Source organism: Harpia harpyja, chromosome 4 (genome assembly GCF_026419915.1).
Source record: "Harpia harpyja isolate bHarHar1 chromosome 4, bHarHar1 primary haplotype, whole genome shotgun sequence".
In the NCBI taxonomy this organism is placed as follows: domain Eukaryota; kingdom Metazoa; phylum Chordata; class Aves; order Accipitriformes; family Accipitridae; genus Harpia; species Harpia harpyja.
This window is the reverse complement of record NC_068943.1, coordinates 6781334-6805439: the sequence shown is the minus strand read 5'-3', so window position 1 is coordinate 6805439 and position 24106 is coordinate 6781334. Positions and strand designations below refer to the sequence as shown.

The 24106-nt window shown below is 38.9% G+C and overlaps 1 protein-coding gene across 8 annotated transcripts in view; it reads right to left on the bottom strand.

Moving 5' to 3' along the window:
• The window catches only part of ABCC4 (ATP binding cassette subfamily C member 4), a 154980-nt gene that overhangs the window by 28465 nt on the left and 102409 nt on the right, over window positions 1-24106 (bottom strand). For 5 of the 8 annotated variants that reach the window (XM_052785773.1, XM_052785771.1, XM_052785769.1 and 2 more), the window contains 8 exons: window positions 20623-20773; window positions 19864-19983; window positions 15863-15973; window positions 14269-14369; window positions 11902-12093; window positions 7413-7568; window positions 3259-3348; window positions 2614-2786 (listed from right to left, as the gene is read on the bottom strand). In XM_052785773.1, the coding sequence (XP_052641733.1) occupies window positions 2614-2786; window positions 3259-3348; window positions 7413-7568; window positions 11902-12093; window positions 14269-14369; window positions 15863-15973; window positions 19864-19983; window positions 20623-20773 (1094 nt within the window). Of the gene's footprint in view, window positions 1-2613; window positions 2787-3258; window positions 3349-7412; window positions 7569-10949; window positions 11127-11901; window positions 12094-14268; window positions 14370-15862; window positions 15974-19863; window positions 19984-20622; window positions 20774-24106 lie in introns of those variants that run through there. The other 3 variants (XM_052785774.1, XM_052785775.1, XM_052785776.1) reach the window with 3 other exon arrangements.

The window sequence follows — 24106 nt, the reverse complement described above, 5'->3', positions numbered from 1 at the left end:
TAGATGTAACTAAAGGTGAAACCTTACAAGGTTAAACTGGCCAATGAACTAGACTATGTGCAATGGCTGTTTTTACCAGACTCAATGAACAACCGAAGTAAAAATGTGGCAGTGGACTAACTGGTCCCAAAAAGTTTTGTCCTCTATAAGCAGTAAGAATATGAGTTAACACATAATACTATAGTCCGTGTGCAGAAAGCTTAGTAAGTTCACCTTACTCAGTATTTAAAAAAAGTCGCAGTTACTAAGGGTTTTGTTTCAGTATATCAGCAAAGTGACTACAGAAAGATTTTCAGCCCTTCTGTTCCAGATTTCATACAACTTTCCAGAATGGTTCAACTGCTTTAAAATGACTCCATTCTTCGGGAGGAGAATGCTGGCTTCGGGACCAAGAAGATAAGATCAAATTAAACGTCTGTCAGTCATCACGTAAAACATGCAAGTAGTCTGACTTAGGGCAACCTTCTTTGTGGCAAGCTCCTCCTCTCCCTCACGACAGCACTGACACCCCTGCAGCACGCGGAGCAGATGGGAGCTACGAGGAGCCAGGGGGAAAACACGGGTACATATGGGAGCTGCAAGATGTAAGAAGGAGGGAGAAGGATGAACTCCGAGTTCTTTCCCTTCACTCCTTTGCTCAGCATCACTCAGCAGCAGACAAGAGTGGCCTAGCTGAGCTGGAGAAACACGGCAGGGAGCCCCTCAGCCCCGGGGAAGGTACACTGCACACCTCTCACCCCGCTGTCCATCCGCTGCCTCATCCCACCTCACCCTTCCTTCTCCTCCTCCCACCCCCAAACCCGGCCTTCTCATGTTTGCTTCCACGTTGAACCGGAGAAGGGACACGGTTGCAGCAGTGGTTGAGGCAAAGAGATTGAGAGCCAGCAAAACAAAAAAGAGAAGTATCTCCAGAGGCAGCGGCAGCTGCCCATGGTTTCCTATCCCAGGTGCTTGATATGATGTGTGCTTGCCGCCAGGCTAGAGACAAGGGTGCCAGGTATGGGGGTTGTGCACCAGTAGAGGAGGAGGTTTTCCTCACATGCCAAAAATGCCTCCCTAGCCGCTCAGTTAAGCAACCCACATCAGCATTTCCTGATGAGCGTCCTATCAGATTGCACAGCCGAAAATACTTGGCTCTAGTTATAGCAACACATTAAGGAAAAGGTAATAATGACTGTAATGCAAACTGAATTCAAAGAAGAAGTTCCAAGTTATTATTTGTATTGTTATGCCTAGAGTTGATACAAACAAACATTTACCTTATTATAATATATATTGCAGCACACATTAATCAAGATCAATTAAATGGATAGTGCAAGTTGAGAACACACACATGCGAGATGCCAAAATAGGGAGATGAGTAAGATGGTATTAAATTTCCACAGCTATGATTAATCGCAGTTAATCTATTAGAGCTCAGCCAAAAATAAACTAATAGTCAAAAAAAAAAAAAAAAAAGAGAGAGAAGCTCTGGGAAGGGAATGCACTTCTCTAAAGGTTTTAGAAATACACTGTCAGCTGAACTGCAAAGCTACCCTAGTGGCACCACTTCTCCCCCAAGAAGATGTTATAAAAATGAGTCACGCCCAGATGACATACAAAATCCTTAATGCATCTGTTTGAGGGACTTGCTGTGTTATTGTCCTCTTTGGACTTTGAGTTCTCCCTCAAGCCATAGTTTGTTGGAACTATATATTCAGCTCAGACTAATTGATGCAGTACGTTTGCAGTATTGTTTCCAAAATATTTCCACCAGCGTTTCAAATGTTTCAAAAATTAACAGTGGGGGTACTTAGCTATTGGAACAATTTAACAAGGGTTGTCATTGAATTTTTTTCTATTGAGGTTGGATGTTCTTCTAGAAGTACACTCTAGTTCAAACAGGAATGAATTCAGGAAAGTTCTGCCGGCCTGAGTTATACAAGACAAAATAATGAATGATAAATGAGTCCCTTCTGTAGCTTTAAACATCTCCAAATCTGTTTTGCAATTCCTGTGGTGTTTAGGACAGCTTACCTTCCCCCCCACCCCTATTTTATCTGTAACTTATTACACTGGCATCTGAGCCGTCTGAAGGGATAGTATCTCATAACCAGAAGTATCTGGTTTTGCTTGATAGCCATTTTTCACCTTTCTAGTTTTAGGTTGGGGGGGGTTTTTTTGTTTGTTTGGGGTTTTTTTTCTTGTTTGGGGGGGGGGTGTTAATTAATTAATTGATTTTTACTTATTTATTTCTAAGAGATATTTCTTCCAGAAGTCAACAGAACTCAACTTGTTTCATGGCTATTCTGATGTTGCTGATGTGCATTTCCACGGAGGTTCTTGTCTTCTTGTCTATGGCTGCAGGACAAATAAACTTTGAACACCAACTTCCCTACTCTACGGAATGCACTGAAACTAGGGATATTTTGAGCGCTTAGTTTATATCATCTACTCTGTAGCCAAAGCTCAACCACCTCATTTTGAACAGACAATTATGATGCTATCATTAAAAACATAAAATAGCAATACAAACTACAAGAAATACAAAGCATTTAAGTTCATCTCTACAGTACAGATCATCATATTATTAGAAAAAAGAGCTCATCTTAACATGACAGATTTTGTTTTTACCTTGGGTCCACATTTGCTGTTGCTTCATCAATGATAAGGATCCGATTTTTTTTTAGAACTGCTCTGGCAAGACACACCAGCTGTCTCTGACCAACACTAAAATTAGACCCAGATTCTGCCAGCTGCATCTCCATTTTATTAGGTAGATCTTCCACAACCTCCTTCAGTTGCACCTGTTGACATGTCAACATGTTGTAGGATGAGTAACTCTTTTAAATCAGCTATTGTGTGTCTGATGACACAACAATAAGTATGCAAGGTTTACCTTTTATATTCTGACACAAAATGAGTAAGTGCCAAGTTGGATTACACAGTGTGTCAGTTATTAGAATTCTAAAAACATTAAAGCACATTGTTAAGAATCTATTAATGTTCATTAAAACTAAGATATGAATCAAACCGTAACCAAAGCATCATCCCAAAGGATAATTTTTTCATAAAAGACTTATATAACAATATACGTGTCTACACACACATGCACAAACACACACATAACAAACATGCACGCCATGGTCTACCTTTTTCCATTGACAGCTATGCCCTTATCAAACCCGATGAAAACATCTAAAACCTAATGCATACAAGCACTGTAGTGTTATTTGGCTTGTGAATATCAGATGTACATTATTAGATTTAATAAGTCACCTCTTCCAAGGCATTCCACAGCTCCTCATCAGTGTATTCATTGAAAGGATCTAAGTTTTTCCTCATAGTTCCAGTGAATAAAACAGGCTCCTAAAACCCAATAAAATTAGCATTCCATTATAAACACAGATTTTAAATTGCAATAGGTAATTTAATAATAATCACAACTAACCTATATCAACAATAGCACAGAAATACCCAACAACAAGCTATCTTTTATGAAATGCAAAGGAGTACTTCACAATAGCATGCTTAAAGGGTTGGTGGGGAAGGCAAGTGTTCAACCAGTCTGTATGAAGATAATTTACCAAACAGGACAGGTCTGTTTGCAAATTTCCGTACACAGTTATGTCAGTACTCAAACGGGCATTTACATGCCACTGTTTTGATGCCACAAGCTATATATATATTTCCATGAAATCATTGCTATCCTCCTGGTATTGTTAATGAAAAGCAGCAACTACCACTGTCAATGAGCTCACACTCCTAAATTACGTTTGGGCAGTTTTGAAAATTTGTTTTTGAAGTACATAAAGCAGAGAGGAATCAAAGAGCTCACAATGCCTTTCTGGTCTTCCTTCTCTATTTGGTTGGGTTTGTTTTTTTTTTTTCATTTCATACCATAAAAGCCCTTCAATTCGCCAGAGCCTAAAAGGAACAGCTTTCACCATTTCAACGCAATGTTTAAACCTATACACATAGGAGTTAATCTGTAGTGCCACAGCATCAAAGCAAACTTACTTAGAACTGGAGCGCTGCTGGGCAAAGCTCTAACTCAAAATACACCAGGGAGTCAAATCGGTACCTTCTCCCATTCAGGTAGCAATGTGGGTTTACCTGTGGTTGAAGCAAGTTTTGTTCTACTTCACTTCCCGGTCAGACCAATAACAGATCATTAATCAAACTGGCACAAATCAATTCACACTGGAAAATGTCGTGTCTGAGAAGCGGGAAGATGACTTTTGGTCCAGAACTCTTTAAGCAACAGATCAGTACTCACTGATGTGATGTGCCAGACCCGAGAGTCCGACACGACTTTAGGGCTAAACCCCTCTTAAAACCACACATAACAACAACAAGAAGTCAAAAGCTGTAACAGGGCCAATCATAAACGGAGACCATTCATCATGTTGTCAGTCTTCCGTTAAATTGGAGAAATCTTATGCAAAATGCTTTCTTTTTTTCTCCCCTAGGAAATAATGTCTATCTTACATGGGATAACTTCAGCTTACTTCGAGATTAACCTCTGTCATGACTTAGGTCCCATCTAACCCTAGTGATGCCCAGCTCTAAAGGGCTGCAGCAAATCAGAGCAGAACTTAGACCCTAACCCTTTTATTGTATCTTCATTTCTAAACCACTCTGAGTGGTATAAAAGCATTAAGACAGAACACGCCACAAGCAATGTAAAAGGACGTATGCATTTCGTGACATAACATGCCAATTTTTTGAAAGTATCTGCTGCATTAGCAACATGTCACTAAAAGCCTGTTGAACGAACAAAAGGATTTAAAAAAAAACCCCATTAACAGATTAAAGAACACTTTTCTTCAAAAACACCTAGAAAGTAATTTGTTCAACAATACATATTTTAATACACTATTTGGTGTGTTTTGAAGGTATTGTTACATTTATTTTCTTTTTCAATCCTTTTTTATACATTGGCAAAATAAGAGGCTGAATTTATAAAGTGTTCATAACTACTATAAAAGTCTTAACAATAGACATGTACTGCAACAGAAGATAAGGATATTTTTTAATTATCATTTCTGACACAGATTATTATTTAAAATAGTCTGGTTTATGAGAGGAAAGTAATAAGACAAACCTGTAAATAATTGTTGTAAAAATGCTTGCAGTCAGGGAGGCAGACAACATTTGCATAGAAAAGATTTACAAACACAACCTTCACATAGCTCCATCCAAGCAAGCAATTAGAAGCCTAAGCACATTTTTATTTCTCCAGGTAGGTATTTAAACTTACATGTAAGAAAACTTCACTCTTGCCTCATCACTCTCTAGGAATGGTTCCATTTAGCATGTTTTATGTTATAATTTTAATAAGCATCTCTCCCTCTGGTTTCTTAGCTTCCCATATAATTATGAAGATATTTGCTGCAAAATAACTACCTGATGTTACATTATTATTATTTCTATTATTGACACTACTATTAATGCAGTACAGGACAATGCCTATCACTCAGTTTACTACAGTATAAACCTTAATCCAACCCCTCCTCTTCTTCTTACTACCACCACTTCATAGTTTTGCATGGTTTTAGTGGAAACAAGTCTTCCCTTATGTGGAAAAGAAATGCTACCTGCTAGTTTTTGGAAACTTAAAACTCTTCGGCCTTTCCTTTGAAAACTTAAAACCCTTTGGGACCATGATGAAAATCCTGTCATATAAACTTGATAAAAGTCACAGAATTCAACTGGTTTAAAATAGTTTTACAACTATGTCAACAGACCAATATATGACAGAAAACCATGTATAATCAAATGCAGTGAACTTTGAGCATCTGCATCACTCAACATGTAGAAACTGTATTTGACCAGCAGTTTTCCTGTCTCAGTACTCTATTTTATTCAACTGGGTTGAATTCTTCCCAATATAGAAATCACCTGCAATAGCTACAGGCAAGGCTTTCAAAAAGCTGTAGACCTTGAATGAACTGATGATCATCTGCTTTCAGGAGAAAAGAATGCTGCACACAAACAAAAAAAGTAGAAGTTAAATCCATGTGAAGTCCTCTTTACATAGAAAAGATGACTATTTCCAGTGAGTACCTCCACTGTGCAATAACAAAGCCTTCAGCATGCAGAAACAAAAGACACCCTGCATTAAGCAACAATCCAATATCCAATTGCTGGGAGAGTACCTCTTTTTTTCTTTTTTCTTTTTTTTTTTTTTTTTTTGATAATAGCATACCTGCTTCTTCTCTCTGACTCCTATTCTTGGGGAGAAAAAAAAAAAGCAGGTAGTCAAGAGAGGCTTAGAACCACTGTTCATTGCCATTCTTATCAGATTCTCAAGTTAAAGAAAGTAATACACTCTGAATGCCACCCTGCCAACAGGCTAGCAAACATTCAGATACAAAGATGGTCTAAGGACTCTAAATACAGCTTCTGTAATAAAATACAGAGATCTGAGAATTAATACTAAACACGGCAAACAAATTCGTTTCCAGCCTACTGTTCTATCTATCTGCTAGAACATCCCAGACTAATTATTTGCCAAAAACATGACTTTGCATTTGCAGCATATGAGCTTTTCCTTCTTCCTCCCTCTCCAGTGGAGAGCAAATGATCACGGAAGAGATCAGAGCTCTCGTGGAACATGCTAACCTGCACAGGCTCTGCCTTCAGGAAGTTTTGAAGTTATACATAAGCCTTCTCTAATTCAATGCCTCATTTGAATGTAAGACCGTAGAAGAGACGACCTGTGACCTGCTGGACTTCTTGGAACATCCTTTCCTCTGCTCCAGCACCAGAGATGAGGCTATTCCAAACACTGTCTTAGTTTTTTTTCCCTGTATTGCAGCCTTTCCTGCATTCCGCTTCTAAACTCACCAAGTTTTTGTTTATGGGTCATAATGACCCACTCTTTTGTCTGTTCCCCTGGTTTCCATCTGTCCAACCTTCTCCAAATAATGGAAAGGCTAGTAGTTCACTTCCAGTTGGCACACTTGTTCTTTCTAGATCTAGCCTCAGTCAGTTTGTACAGGAGTGACTAGGGACGTGAAAGTGGTCCCTCAAAGTCCCTTACTAGGGAAGCGTCAGGCAACGCATCAGGCAGGAATTGCTGCCAAAGGATCAAGTGACTTCAGAGGACTGCTGAAGATTGGTATATGCCTGTCAGATTTTCTCTGCTCTTTCCCAGACTATAGGAGGACAGCATACTGCTGACACCTACTCACAAGTATTCCAGAGGAACAGACGGGACAAAACTAGGAAGAAAATGCTCCAGTACCCAAAGCTGATTCCGTTTATCTTAAAATAATCAAGACCTTACTCAAGTAAGAATAACACCTCACTGAAGTTTCTATGTCTACTTCATACAGGGGTGCATGGGGAACATATCCCAGAAAAGCATTTTAAATACTATGGCATTATATTGAAAACGTTTATAGCAGACCAAGTCACTCTCTTACCTGAGGTATAATTGAAATTTTCTTCCGCAAGTCATGGAGTCCTAGCTCTGATGTCAAGTACTTATCAATCCAAATCCTTCCTTCGGGTTCCGCCAAGCGAAAGAGGGCTGCTATCAGAGAGCTTTTCCCAGCTCCGGTTCTTCCCACTATTCCAACCTACAGAGCAAGCCAAGCTTGTACTATTAAACCATGAGCTTTTCAGGATAAATTAATATGTCAAGCAACAGTTTTACGACATCACAGGATTTATAGCAGAACAAGCACCAAATAAAACTTCTTTATAATTAACATTTTTCTGAGAGGAAAAAACCTCCCCCCAAATCAGTTTGGATTCAGGTGACATTTGAATACCCAACAATTTCTTGGATCATATTCAAAGGTGAAAGATTTTCCCTTAATGTGTGGTGTTTTATTGTGTAAACAAGATAAAGTGGCTCCGTATATAGAGTAATGTGATTCAAGGCTGCTAATTTTTATGCTAAGCCTGGTTTGCTGGGTGATGTTAGGCAAATCATTTCAGGCATGCATCTACTTCTCAACCCAAAAAAGAACTCCCAAAAAGCACTTTGGGAACAATGTATGAGCAGTATTCCTAATTTAAATATGTGAGACTGATTTTGGTTAGCATGGTTAAGGTGAAGTACTTTAAAGCAGTCAAACTCCAGAAGCCAAAACTAGCAGGATTATAAACTGTATTCATGCTTCAGACAGCTTCAACAGAGAGGATGTAAGTATTGAAACTACAAGGCCATGTGGCCAAGCTACAATTCCTTTCCAAACAGAAGAAACAGTGAATAATAAAATCACAGTCATTCAGGCTTCTATGTTTTCCCAAAGAAAAATCAGAAGCTGTACACAATGTGAAAAAATAATGCTTTCAGAAGAAAGAGGGAGAGACAATGCAAAATATGGGATTGCTAACTTTAATGATGAGGGATTAAGGCCTACAAATATTTCATATGAAACCAACACTTGGGAGAAAGTAGGCCCTTTAATAAATGAGAGGAGACATAAAATTAGTGGTGATTAAATACTACTTGAACAGCAAACTTTTTTTTTTTTTTTTAAATGTTGTCTTCAGGTAAAGGATTCTTAGAGAAAACAATGTACAGTAATCAATTGTATCAGAGAAGGTAATGGGCGTAACCCTCTACACAGATCTGATCTGGCAGGATTTTTTATTTCCTGCACTCAGTTCTAATCGCTACATTTCCAGAAAGAAATCAACACACTGGAAAGAGTTCAGAGAAGTGCAACATAAAATTAATATGGGTTGGAGATACTCATTTGATGAGGAAGGATTTACGAGGATTAAACATGTACAATATAGCCTGGTGAACTGATTGGGGTGCAGAAAGGAGGAAAAAACATGAAAACCTTCATGAGTATACGTACAGACACCAGAGGGCAATTACCCACTGCCTGAGACTCAGATGTATGCAGTTATGACTGCTGGAATTAAATTAAGCACAGGACACATTACATCGAAGAACAAGGAGAAACTTTCTAAGAGTCAGAGACACTAAGCTCAGACTAAGCAGCAGTGCCCACATTTGATCACAAATACACAAAACACTAAAAAAGTCTACTGCAAGGAGCAACTTACACTGCATAATCTAAAAGGTATTTTCTACTTCTATTTTCTGATTCAACAGTTCCATCCAACAATTCATTATTGTACCATTATACATAAACTAATTAACATTTATACAGTACTTATTATTAAAGATACAGCCTAATCTAAGCAAATCTGTTATTAAAAAAATGATAAAACGTCTAGTATTCTAAATTATATCAGTGAAACAAAGGAAAAATATTTCTGAACAGTTATACTACAGCTCAGAAAGAAAATGCTGAATGGAGAACACAGACACCCAGAGTTGTGAAAACAGAAGTTCAATTGTTTCTCTGTAAATGTCAGTGATATAAAGTATTGTATTAAGGATATAAAGAAAAAAACATAAAAAAATACATTGATACTTAAAATAAAAATGCAGCTGCTCTGCATATTGTCAAAATCCCACTTTCAGTTTGGCATCAAATGAAAGGACTACGCTCTTCAGTATTTAGAGGAATCTATTTGTATTTTTGGTCCAATTGACTACAGGCTGCTGAAAATTTACATGAATTTGAAACAGCTCTCGGCATACACATTTTTTATTTATTTATTTTTAATACATTGTATTCTTCAGAGGCCCGTGTTCATAGCCAGTGCAAATACAGCAAAGGTCTGCAAATGCAAGTCCCAGCCACTTAACAGGAATCACGTGGCCCAATGTAAGCCATGTGCCTACGCAGGAGTACACCTGCTATGCTGGGCTCATCATTACTCAAGCGTCACTTGTACTTCAAAGTCGAGCTGCACAAAAAATGAGAGTGAGATTTACAGCACGTCAACTACTCCACTGAAACTGCCCGTGTCTTTGTTATCCCTCGGGCAACCTCCCTTTCGTGCTACGCCGTGAGAGTATTTACGCGAACAGCTGCCACGCCGTAAATCTAGACCCTCGCCCTCCTAACTTTTTCATGTAGCCATTCCCTCAGATTTAGGATCTGTCAGGACAAGGTGCATTTAACAATATATTAGTCAATAAGCATTCGTAAGCACCCTAAAACAAAGATAGTGGTGTTTAAAACCCAAGGCTGCACATGCTAACCTTCTCCTGCTGCAGCTACAGTAGCTGAAGAGGTTAATCACACACAGCCAGCCGCTGGCAGAGCTGCGAGCACTCCGTGGTCTGTCTGGCAGACTAGGCTACGTTAGCAAAGATGGTTAAAACAGAGGGTCCTTCCTAGCCTGCTTCGATTGTAGGGACATACTGAATGCTGAGACAAGCAGATCGCAAGAGAACCTAACCCACCAGTGACCTGCTAGTAATCACGTCCTCCATTCTCACTGTACCTACACCTTCCCAAACTGGGTGTTGGGACGGCTACAAGAAAAACACAAGCACGGCAGAACTTTAAGCTCATTCATCCTGCCAGTGGCACTGCAGCCACCAGAAGTCTGTACGAGCCAGGGCTCTGAACAGGCATAAGGGCTCTCACTGACAGCCACACGGGCAGAATCCCTAGCGGATCTGGAAACCTGGTTCTGAAGAGATGCTTCTCCATAATTAAAACCAATATAAGGAGCACAGATGCTTGGGAGATTTATTTTACACAGTGGCAGTCTACTGCAGTATTGTGCAAAACATCATAGAAAACAAACACGAAGTTCTTGGCAATAGTTTCAAGCTGGGCAAATTCACTTCAGGATGACAAAACCACAGCATAACCACTCAGCAAAAATAAATACCCCCAGTCATCCCTCCCGCTCCTGCCCCCACCAAGGATTGAGTCATACATTGCTAGTATCTCTTGCTTCCGTTTTTTATTTTATTTGTCTCTCACTAAGAAATGTAAATCATCTTGTCTGCTATTACATTGGAATGATATATAACAGCTAGAGAGATGGCCCATAGGCAAGAAAAGTAGAGAGTAGATAAACATCCCTTTTGCTCTTCTTCTTAAACATCATTTTTAACTCACCCATACCTAATTCCATGAGATCATCTCCATGCAGCAAAGTTGGGTTGAATTCTTGTAACACGCATGTTATTAAAAAGGTCCACTTGAGGAACGAAACAGGTTTGGGACTGAATGGAAAAGCATGTTACAAATGAGGCCATGGCAATGACTGTAGAGTTGAACCAGCCTCCTAGGGAAGATATCCTAATCAAAAAAGTACATGTGCATTCGAAATGTAGCAAAGCACGAATTAACACTGCAGGGCTCTAATTTAATTTTGTCTGTGGGGGAGACCTTCCCTGCAGCACTCTTTCAATTGGGATAGTGTCAAAATTGGGGAAGAAGAGTCAAATTTGCAGAGGAGGAAGAGTTTTATTTCTATGTTTCTTTTGGCTACCAATCTAATTAACAGCAACAGTTAATTGGATTGGTAGCCGAAAGGAATTGAAATAAAATTCCCAATTCTGAAGTCATTCAACTGATTTGTGTTTCTTTTTTCTCTCTTCCATTCAGGGCTCTGTGCAAGAGCGTGTACATTCCTTATTTTCAATTGTCTCTGCTCACCTTGCCTGTTGACATCCTTCGTTCCATTTATGTTCCCTCTATTGAATCCCCAATTTCCTAATGCAGCTCCATTTGCTTTGGATTTGAACAAACATTTTGGGCTTCGTTGGTATTTTGAATGTCTGCCACTTTCTGATGAAACCCAAATTTTATCAGAAAATTATCAAATATGTTTAACCCTTTGTTTTGACAGACAGAAATGTCACGTTCCCAGATGCATTTACGCTACACTTACAGGAAATAAACAGGCTCCAAATTTTGTTATTAAATACGACTAAGGCTTATATTTTAAAAGATCACTTACTAATTTCCTAACATTCATATATCTTATTATGTATTTTTATCACACAGCTTCTTGCCAACTTATCATTTTTGCTTAATTTCTGTGAATGGCCTAAGACAGCTATATACATACCTTTTCTTTTGGTTTAATTAAAACAGACAAATGTCTTAACACCAAAGGTCCATCTAGACTGTAAGTGAAGTTAACATTTTCAAATGCTATCATTCCTTGGCTTGGCCATTCAGGTGGTGGATGCTTGTTGGTCTCCCAAGGAGCTTCTTTTTCAAGTTCCGTGTATTCCATTACTCTTTCTACTGATATCATCTAAGGGCAGGAAAGACAACATATATACACAAATTTCAGCTTATTGCATATATTGCAAATATTGCACACATAAATATAGGTGTGCGTGTATTTTTACTGTAAAGATTCAGTGCAAATTTTTCCAGTTTTTCTTTTAAGCACAGGTAAGAGTATTTGTTACCATCCTGTGCTTACTTTATACAACTGAAAAAGTAGAAATGCATCTCATGTCCTACTACAGACCCAAATCTATCATGATACATAAATCCATACATAAGCATTCATTTCTAATCAGTGGGATTAATTACAAATCTAAGTATGTGCATAAGTATTAAGAAATTTAAGCTATGAAAGTTGTCTGTCAGTCTTGGCTAAGATAATACCATTTCATTGTGTGTTGGGAAGACAAAGCTAGAAATGAAACTGCCATATGAGCTACAGGCAGACGTACGACAGCTACTAGCATCGAGTTACTGGCTTCATCATCCCTTTTTTTTGTCTTCATCATCACCGCTCTGCTCACCCCCAGCAAATCTTTTAAATATGTTTGTCACAAGCAACTCCACGATCCAAGATAGCTGTCACCATATTATTAGTGACTTCTATGCAATAAAACTTGTTTTCCTATGTATTTTATGCCAGATATGAAAGAAACTGCAATATTTGCTGATGGCTCTAATCTTACGGGAAGGAGGAGAAAAAGAAGTTGAGCTATCTAGGAACTTTTTTACCCTTGGGCAAAAATATCTGTTTAGGCTCTGGTGTGCATCCTCACCCATACGTTTTCTCAATACGATTAACTGCATTAATGTTATCCACTCACAGATAGATTCTGAAAAAAAACCCCAAACCATCATAGAGATATCCAGTAGGCTTATCTTGCCTGGAGTGGCTTTAAGGGCAGAGGTCACCAGGCAGCAAGTTCTCTGAGCTCATTGCCACCTACCCTTTCCACATTACAAAATAAGCTCCAGGGAAAAGCATACAAAGAAGGAAGGACAGAGTAGAACAGAGAGGAAATGTTCTTGCCTCCCCCAAATGTAGTCAGCCTTTAATAACAAGGGATTTTTGGTGGATGTCCACCTGTCAAAGAAGTTGATGCTAATCATAGCTCCACAAAATGATCAGCATTCCACAACAAAGCCAGCTTAGTGAATGGCAAGCCTTTCTCCTCCAAAGTATTTCTAAATCACAGCCTCCAAGAGAGTAACTCACTACATAAGACTCCCACAGATTCATGCTTCCAAAACTTCCCAACTGGTATGAAAAAGCTTAAAGCTTTCTTCCCGTTTCTCACCAAAGTCTGTCACCCCTAGTTTATTCACGTTTGAAACATGCTCTGAAGAAGCAACATGCTAGACAAAGAAATACAAATCTAACATTATTATTATCTGTTATTAAACATGGCTTTGTGGCTTCTACAAAAGGACTACATGTATTTCCTAGACAATGGTCAGCAAATCATATTTACAAGTAACTTCAGTTGTCAACAGAACACAAAAATCCCCAGGTTCATGCTCAGTAGGTTCTTTTTATAGTCTTTTTTCTTAATATATTAACTTAAGAAAGTAAATAGACAAACTAGAACATGCTAGCGAATACTGTAAATTGGTGGAAGGCATTTTACTTTATATATTTTGGAAGACACACAATCCTCTCAGCTGAATATAAACAAATACTTTCAAATATTTGTTAACTTACAACAAATTAAGAAGAAGATAAAGCTTTACAACAAATTAACAGGACCCTAAAAATGCCATGAGAGATATAAATCAAATTTTTAAATGCAACAACAAATAATAATAAATTAAAAATGCCAAATCTAAAAGAATCATTTAAAAAAACTTACTGATAGAGAGGGATTAATTTCTTGTAATTTTAGCAAGTTGCAATGCAATTGTCAACACTGTAACTAGACAGTCTCCTTTCTGCTGTAAAGGGAGGTTATGAAGCCTCCCTTACTATGAATGGAGAGGGACAGTCACTGGGCACAATTCATCTCAACAGACATTCAAAATCAGTCAGACAAATTATACCCTAGAAGAGGCTATTTTTCTTTATGGACTGTAAGTAGTGCGTCAATCACTTGCTAAGGTATTAATGTCCTAAGTTAATTAAGAAGAATCCCGTCCTTAAGGCCTCCTGCCACAACCATGAAAAGGAACCAAGAGGTGAAAAGGAAGAAATAAACGTTACCAGGTTTTCAACTTCAGCACTTTGTCTAACACCCCACTGGAATGTTCCCATGAGGGTGATTGCATAGGATAGTGCCAAACCAACCTGCCCTGCATTCAAAGCTGTAGAACAAAGAAAAAAAGAGAATCAAATAGGTACACTGGTAATTACACAAAATCCTAGTTAACTTCACTTTCATGAGGTTACTTACACGATGGTAGCATCACAGCCAGAATTTTGTTTGGTTACACCGTACTTGCCATCTGTGCAATGAGTAGCTCCAGGCGGAACAGCTACTTGCTGCATTTTTTTGGGTACGTTTTTTAAATTGTCTGTATAATTCAAAAAGACAATTCCCATTCTCCTTGGCCTGGCATTTTATCTAACAACTGAGGTTCGGTCTCAAGACCATACTTACATAGCTTGTTAGGGTCATCCCTATCTGGCTGAGCATTGTAACTCTTCACTTTTTTCTAAGCAAATTCGATCAGCCCCTAAACCTAAGCAAATAATCATAGTAAAATGATTTCCAAGTAAGTTACGAACATTTACATCAACTTTGTACTCTTGTAAGTGATCAGAGAAAATAACAGGACAGAATATTTCTTCCCCTGTTTATGTAAGCATTTACTGTGTTCAGTGGGTCTACTCTCCCAAAATAAATGAATTCTGTCTGCTCCAATATTAAGCATGACTGTCCTCTGACTTGCTTGAACTTTATCCTAGCATAGCTCTATTGACTTCAAGAGAACTACTCCTTATCCAGAGGCAAGGAAAGATTCAGGACTTTTGTTTTGACTTGTTTTTTTGTATTCTAATAACATCAAACCTAGCTCAAAATTTTCAGTGTTGAGCAGCACAGAGTGTTCAAATTTTAAAACACTCATACATACACAGAACTTTTCCAAAGGAAAAAGAAAAGAAACAAAACCAGCAAATTAGCACTAATTTTCATGTCCAAGATAATTACTTCTTCCTTCATATTTTAGATGACTATCTCATTCTAGTACATCTAACCCAATTACATCCTGGATGATGCATACGCTAATGACAGTTCATGAGTGACAGTGAACATAAAATGTATTATTACAAGGCAATTTTCTTTCTGGAACTGGCCTATCCTGTTGATCCAAGATATTAGAAGAGTATCCCTAGGAATTTTAGCTTGCCTTTTGGCCTATTGTGCCATGCGTAGAAAGGAAAAAAGTTGTTAAGAAGCAGCTCTGTGGGTGTTTCAGTATGAAAAAAATCAAAGCCCTGTAGGCCCAAAAAAGAAAGGCAAAGGTGGGGAAAAAGAAGAAGATTTATTTGTTGTTATTGCTCTGAAAGCCAGAATCTCAAAGTGAAGACTACGGATCTGCAAGTTTGTTTGCACATTTGGGGATGATGGTAGATGCATGTCTAAGCCCAGAAGATGTCTGAACTGCCTCCAGTATTTGCAGGAAAGCAGATACAGCCCCAGTGCCCTAGACTGAGGAAGAGATCACGATCTAGAAAGAAACATTTAACTTAATTACCATCCTTAAACAATTAGAAACAGCTAACTATGAAAAAGAATTAGACATTACTATACATGGTAATTACTGGGTGAACTTTTTCTAACATCTGTACTTACTCTTGGCGAGAAGCAGGGAACCAAAAGCAACCACTATAACAAAAATGGCACAGATGGCATCCAGACGCACAGCAAACCACCTCGAGGTCGTCAAAAATAGAAACCAGGCCTCTAAAGTGTATTTTACAAAGACATAAGAGCAGTGGATTATTAGAAAACTAAGCTGTATAAATATTATTAAATTAATTCATGTTAATATTGTAAGTCGTTAAAAAAACACCCATTGCCATCTTCAAGTGCACGTCTGTATGGACTGATGATGATGATCAGATCATTGTCCAGTTTTCCTGAAATGGTCTAACCTATTTTTCACACTAATACCAACCACAATAGCAACCACAGCTAGTATAACATACAGTAATAGCAAGAAAAAGAAAACCAGTCAAGGCCTGAAGCATGGTCCATTTATTTAAAATGGAAGCCTTTTTTTAACTCCAGTGGACTCGGGAGTCTTATACAAAAAGCAGAAGTACAACTACATTTGCTCTAGCTGAACTACAGTCTACAGGCTTTCGGCTAGAACATATCACAACACAACCGATACAGCCAAGTCTTTAGAAGGCAGCTGCAGCTGGTTAAGATCCCATAAGAGTTACTCAATACAGCCAGTGGAGCTACAGAGCTATTCAATTGACTAAACGCACATATCTACTTTGGGGAAGCTCACAGGTGGACACCTACAATGGGCACTCACATCCAGGTGGCCACAATTTGGTGCTAAATTCCATCCCAGATAGATATGCTACAGTACAAGATACAGCAGGAAAAGACATTGCAATACAGAAGGCAAAGTGTTTGAATTCAGGGCCAAAACCAGAAATCAAATAGCCATAACGAAGTATGGCATTATTTATTGCTTAGGCTGCAAGGAGATTAATTGTTCCAGCTGCTACCAAGTCACAGCAGAAGGTTACCATTCCAACCCTTTCTGCATTGCTTGTCATTACTCCATGCTAAAGATCAGCCCTGTTTCAACTGTTTCAATGTTCCTTAGCTCAGTGCTGGGAAAGATTCAAACCAAAAAAATCCTCCCTCTTGAAAAAAAAAGGGAGGAGCTAAGTCTGGTTTTAAGCCAGATCATTTTGAATAGCCAGATTACAGAGTGATCAAATCAACAATTCAGCCAACAGAACCCCATGTAACTTCTGGAGGGCAGCAGCAGAGGGAAAGAGCGAGGATGACAAGAGGCAGCCAGGTAAGGTCCAGAGCTGGTAACCTCTTAGTCCTATTTACATCAACTCTAACTGCATATGCCTGACCACACATTTAGCAGCTGGTTTCATTAAACAATACATTTGATATGGTCTAACGAACAGTTGTACACCTAGGCACACAGAATGATACACGCAGAAGAGAGCGCTGCATCAAGTCACAAACCTAGTTCCAGAAATTGAATTTGCCATGATAATTCGGGTACCTCTCTGAAACCCAGGAGCTGAGTATCTCTGGAAACAGCCTATGGCAGCTTCCTGGTAACATGAAAGGTCATTTTTGGTGCAACAGTGTACTTGTAAAACCAGGAAATGGGACACTTCGGCTGTAGATTTTTCAGCTCCAAGGTTTTGCTCCATTGATCTTGTTGTCCAGGAAGGTGCACTAAACCGCCAGCTTGAGATGGGTCATTCTGCAACCTCCCTATGTAACCAGGGTCAGTGTGCATGCAGGAAGGAATATGGCAATCATGGGGACTAACAGACTCATTATGATCTAAGTTCTGATGACTAACGAGCTTGCTTATAGCAATGTTGCGCTGGCAGCAAGGAAACTTAGGTTTGGTCAAACGTCAGCATGCCTTTTAGATGTTTTTTTTATCTAAAGATTATTTAATATCAAATTCATAGGCACCCCTGAAAGAGGGTCTGAAGCCAGTGTCCTGTTTCCCAGGCTCAGCCCTAAGTAGAGAGGAGGATACCACTCCAGCCAAAAGCATTAAACAAAACCATTGCTGGCTGGGAGAGCCTTCTGTGATGCAGGAAAGAAGTTAAAACTCTTTGGGAGACTAAAGAACTCAGGACTCCAACTTTGTGAGCTAGTGTGAAAGGTATCCTCTTCTATCAGGTATTGCTTGTACACATTTAGTATCAAAGAATCACTTAGGGTGGAAGCAACCTCAGGAGATCTCTAGTTCAACCTCCTGCTCAAAGCAGGGTCAGCTCTGAGGTCAGACCATGTTGCTCCATGCTTTATGCAGTTTGAGTTCTGAAAATCGACATGGATGGAGCCTGCACAACGTCTCTGGGCCACCTGTTCCTCTGCTTGACTGTCCTCATGGTGAAAAAGTTTCTCCTTGTATCCAGGTTAAGCCTTTCTTGTTACAACTTATATGCATTTTCTTGCTCCTCCCACCATGTACCACTGTGAAGAGGGTGACTATCTTTTTGGTAACATCCTTGCAGGTAGTGGAAGGCAGCTATTAAATCCTCTGTAAGCCTTCTCTTCTGCGAGTTGAACAAGCCCAGTTTCCTCAGCCTCTCCTCGCAGACAGATCTCTCCTGTTAGTCCCCTGACCATCTGAGCGGCCCCTCCACTGAACTCACTCCAGTTTAATGTTAGAGTGTTTCCTGTATCTGAGGGTCCAAAACTGGATGCAGTATTCCAGATGTGGGCTAACAAGTGCTGAGGGGGATAATCACTTCCCTCCTTCCACTGGTTGTGCTCCTGTTAATACAGCCCAGATGTTGTTGGCCGCCTTTGCTGCCTAGGCACACTGCTGGCTCATACTCCCTCCGAGGACCAAAAACCACACACACACACAGAGGAAAAGACACCAAGATGAAGTGTGTAGGTACACAAAAAAGTGCAACTATAAGCACTGAAGCTTGATCTCAAAAGCAGGTTCCTGAACTGCCCAGATGGGGTGTTACTGACAGTTTTGTTAGAGAGATGCATAAAATCAACTGGAAAATAGTGTGTTTATGTTCCTTAGATCTGACCTTAAAATAGAAGAAAATATTTCTTTTAAAGGTCACAGTCCTCCTTGTACAGTGAAACTTTTATATGCAGTTTATCGACTAAAGGTGTATTTTAATACAAAGCTTAAAAAAACAACTTTGTGTTCCCTCACTATCAGCTACAGTAAAATTGATTTGGTCAAATAACTACTGACTTGAAAATATTAAGAAATTGGGAATTCAAAGCTAGAGGTGCCTCCCTGGAAGATATGTTTCCCCAGTCACAAGTTACTGGGCTCAACATGAAGGTCAGTGTGCGTGATTCTACAGCCTGTGTTAAACTGTACTTCAGAAAAGATCAACTGGTCTGGTCTGGTCTGAAACCTTAGAAGTCTGTAAATTACAAAAAAGCCATACAGTATACTTGCATATGTTACGACAGAGGAAATTCAAGATCTTACCTAACAAACACAAAATTGCAAACTTGCATTATGCTGCATCTTGAAAAACATTGTAATAGAGAACATTTAATTGACAGAAGGTAAAGAATCACAGCACGAACGTGGATTTTATTACTTATGCTGGCAGAATACTAATATTTTACACCTTCTGGTCATGTTAATACCATGTATTAGATTTGAGCCCTGAAAGCTGCTCAAAGTCAAAAAGAAGTGAGATTTATGGAACTTTTCCAAGGTGATTTATATTAACCATGTCTGTCCACTCCTAGCACACTACTTAAAATTAAATGCTTCATAATATAGCTTGTTTCCTCCTCTCTCTCTCTCTCTTTTTTTAAACATGGAATCCAGAAAAACATCAAAAATGATTCTTTAAATATTCTTATCAGGCATACTTTAAAATGTTTATCTTAGACATTGTTAAAACTTATGTGTGGGTATCTCAAATTACATTACAGCCCAAAGTAAACTCTCAAACTCTAGACAGATAATAACATTTTTTGTTCTAATAGAGAAATTTTACCCTAAAGAGACAAATGCACAGCTCCTACTGATTTTAAGGTACATTATATACATGTTGCTGAGGGCATAAGATATTTCCCTCCTACAGAGTAAAGTATTTGATTTTTCACATCAATTCATCACAAACCTGAGTGGAGGTCTTGGTGTGCGTCAAATAATTTTTGAAATCTTTCCTCTGCTTTCAAAGCCCGAATAGTCCAAAGTCCCTGGAGGGATGACGACAAGTGGGAGAACACTGGACTTCGAGCTACAAAGGGAAATGAGAGTAACTTAGCACTAGCTGAAGGACAACATTTAATTCTTTTTGTACTACACTAATCTTTAATCCTACTACTTTATATTTAACCATACAAGTTACTGTACTGCATCCTTTTAGAATAAATATCCAGTATCTTTAACCAAAGTCCTTTTACTCAATTAGAATCAGTCAGGCAGCCGGGCAGATTAATTTATACAAAAATGTCTTAGGTTTTTAACAATAGCTGTCACTGAAGAAATTCTTTGAGTTTTATTAATGACATGAGGCACCCATGTTTGTTATTCATAATGCTTAATTTTCATACCATAGTCAAGCTAAGGTCAGGCACAAAAGTCAGATTAGGTCAGAAACTCCATTAGTATGTGCATGCAAGGTCCCAAAGACCAGCAACTTAGCACGTTCTTAACTAGCTTTACTTACAGATAGTTAAACTGACGTACCTAAGGTTTATCATTGCACAAAGCAGGAGTTAAGCATGTAATTCACTACTTGAGAACCAAGGCAATAAGGAAGTTATTTGCATAGCAAAAGAAAAAAAATCTTTGATGGATCGTCTATAAAATACTAGAATTTCACATAATAATAAGCAGGGTTCAAACTAACATTAAATCCCGCCAAACTACATACTTGTGGATTCTAGACGTTTAATATCTCTTGAAGTGTCTAAAAAATATCGTCGAAGGAAAATGAAAAGAATAAATAGTGGAATTAAGGGGATGAGTATCCAAGGAATCACTGCCACAGCCACAGCCACCACACCAAAAATCTGTAGGAGAGTCTGCAACACAATAGAAACAAAATAAAACACTCTTTGCCAGAAGAATTTAATTTAGGACAAGTATAAAACTATTTAACACTATTGAAACACTTAAATATTTAAACATAACTACCAAATTTAAGAGCAGATGCACTGTATAACATATGAGCGACATCTATTTTTAAGCAACTTGAAGAATTTACAGTAATACCTGATTTGACTAATTGTGCAGTTTATGGTTTTCTTCTCCATTACTTGATCTTTAAGAAATGTCTTTACAAAACTGTTTGACAGAACATTACTGTCTTTGTGGACTATTCTGTGACTGCTGTAACAAAGTAATAGATGGTTAATGAAACAGACAACTAATCTTTAATGGACCCCAACTATCTAGTGAATCAGGGATATGTTTTTTTCAATCCAGGTAAAAAGAAACTGTTGAAAGACTGACTTTCAGTTGAAAGGCTTCACAGCTGGAAGAGCTACTTTCAACAGAGGCTTGTAACTTTTTCCTAAAAACAGCTTTGTCCTATTTAGAAAGAAAACCCAGTATCAGAGAAAGTGAGCTTTCTCTTCCCAAAGCGTTGCATTGGGAAATGTTACAAATAAGAAGAAATTGTTAAACCCTTCAAGAAGTGTCATAAGAAGCTAGTTTTACCAGGTTTGCTTCAGAGTATGAGAAGAACAGCTCGGCTAAACCTGAATTTACTCTTAGAAAACTAGACATAATGTAGAATGAAGCTTTGTTGCTTAGGTCAGTGGATCCTGGCCCAACTTTCTGAATTAAGTCTCCCATTTCCTGCAGACCACTTCACATCAAACTTTCAGTTTGAACACACTATGAAAAGCATTATCTGCACACAAATTTATTTCAGAACACCAGCTGGGTGTGTATGTACATATGGCTGGAGTCCTGGCATACTGAAGTCAGGGTGTGCCCATCTGCTCCTTAAAAATGGGGCGTGGGGGAGGGGGGAACCCATAAAAAAAGAAACCCACCCTGTGCAAAACCCAGACAACTGAAATTCTAGCTTGACACTAAATTCCTGTATTTTTTTCATTAACAAATTCCTTGGAAATAACAATATTTTCTAAAAAGTCTCCATTTTATGGACTGTAGAGGAGCCACCTTCATCATCACATATGACACACAAGTAGATTCCAGATTAATTTTGTGGCTGCCTGATTTTTGGATGCCAAAAATGCATTAGTGACCATTGGGTCCCGAGAATGCATGTCTTACAGCAAAAAGGCCTCCATCCCTTTATCTGTGCTTCGACTTGGAAAAGTTAAGCAACACATAAGCTAAGGTTGAATACCAGAGAGCTACCTGGATTTTCAAACACTTTGAATGGAAATGCCTATGAAACACTATTGCACTTACTCTTAAGTCGTCCCCAGCTCCGCTCTGAAGCCAAAATACAGCACGACCTTTTCCCCTACATCTGTTTTTTTCTTGAGGCTTCTCTGACTTTACCCTAATTTCACCTGACAAACCCCCACACCTTACGCATTATGACTGCATGAGTCAGCACAATTTAGTCTTCAGCTCTAGGCATGATCTTAGCTCATGATGGAAGACTTATCAGTGGGACAGCCTTGCATGTCATAGATCGTGAAAGCACATTATAGGGTCTTATAAATCTATTAAGGAAAATAGCTATAGGGTAGGTATAGGGTAGGAGCTCTAAGGGAAGCTGCATTACCACTACACTGCTCATCTGTGGGTTAAGGTGTTGATGGCATCATGTTGTTTGAGCTTCTAGATACATACAGTAGATTGCAAACATTTTACCTAGATTTCATCACAAGGAGGTAAGGTGGCAGCGAGAGTGCACGGTATTTCACTTGGATCAATTATGCACACGGTTATGTCAGCACAAAAGCAAAACAAAGCACCCTGACTCCTCACCAGCATTGCCGTCAGCCCTTCTCTACCTTCTACTTCTCCGGCATTCTTTAAAACCCTGTAAGCATATTTCATTTTTATCGTGGGATGAGGAGAAAGGAAATCAAGATTCCTGACCTCCTTCAAATTTTCTCCTGTCTAGATCGCTGTTTTCCCTAGTACTGCTCATTGTCTCTGCCAAGCCTGTCAGCCATCCACACGCTAGCTAATTTCTAAAGGCTCCCTCACGTCCATCCTCATTGGCAAATTTGGCCAAATTGGAGATTGAAGTCCGTTCCTTCCTTCTGACAACTCACTCCCAGATCTGCTTTATACGCCGGCTGCCTTCCCCTTCTCCCTCCATCACCTCCTAGACAGTCACAAAAAGCAGTTTCTGAAGTACTTCTGTCTCCTCACCATCAGCTGCAAACCTGAAGTGTTGAGGAAAGCTGCTTCAAGGAAAAGAATTCTGAGGAAAATAAATGCTTCTTAATAAAAAATTAAAAAGCCAAACTGAATTTTTAGTGATGATAATCTACAATATGTTGCAAAGTGCCAGTGGGGGTGGGAGTGGGAGTAGAACTATTAGGATCCAGCTCATGTAAACAAAGCCTTGCTACGGCAAAAATACAGGGAAGGAAAAGATGGTTAGGATGACTAAAGTAAAAATCTGACACCGCCTTTGGAAGGAATTTTAGATGAGCCTGCACCACCTTATCATTATAAAAATTTATGATAGGGTGGATCAGTCATGTGTGTTGTTTTTTTGGAAAACCAAACTTGCATATAAATTAACTCTTAATGAAGTAGTCTGAAAGCCAGACACAACCATTTGCAGACTGTAATCATGCAGTTACTGCGTGAGGTAAGGCAAAGGTTCTAGCTCCCGAGTTTCACAAGAGACAACTAAACTCTTCAGCTGGAGACTGCGCCAACTTCTAGTAGACTCACTGCGTGCAAGCTGGAGGACCCGAGATAATCAGCAGGCTGACGATAACGATAACACGAGTAGGCTGACTGCTCTCCTCTCTGGAGAAAAGCAGCGAGCTAGGTATTCAGTTTGCATAGCAAGAAATGCTCAGGACTGGGCATCTAGACCTTGTCTAACAGAATCAGCTTACAACTGAAAATTGCATCAAAAGGCTAAGCAGGCAAGATTTCCCTACATAAAAGAAATATGGCCTATAAAACCAGCATCTTTTACTGTACTTATTAATTTCAGCATTTAAAAGTCTTCTGTAATGACTATGCAGAAAACAATAGCCAAATTAAAAAAAAAAATAGGAGCTCATTAATTACATTTTATAGCTATCTGCACAGTATTCGAAACAAGGCCACCCTACACAAAAGAAAAGAGATGCACAGGCTACCGAGACTGAAAAGACCTGGACAGAAAAATCTAATTTGCTTCCAAATTGAGCCCTATTGTCCAATGTCCACCTTCAAATTTACTTCCGTTTCCCTGG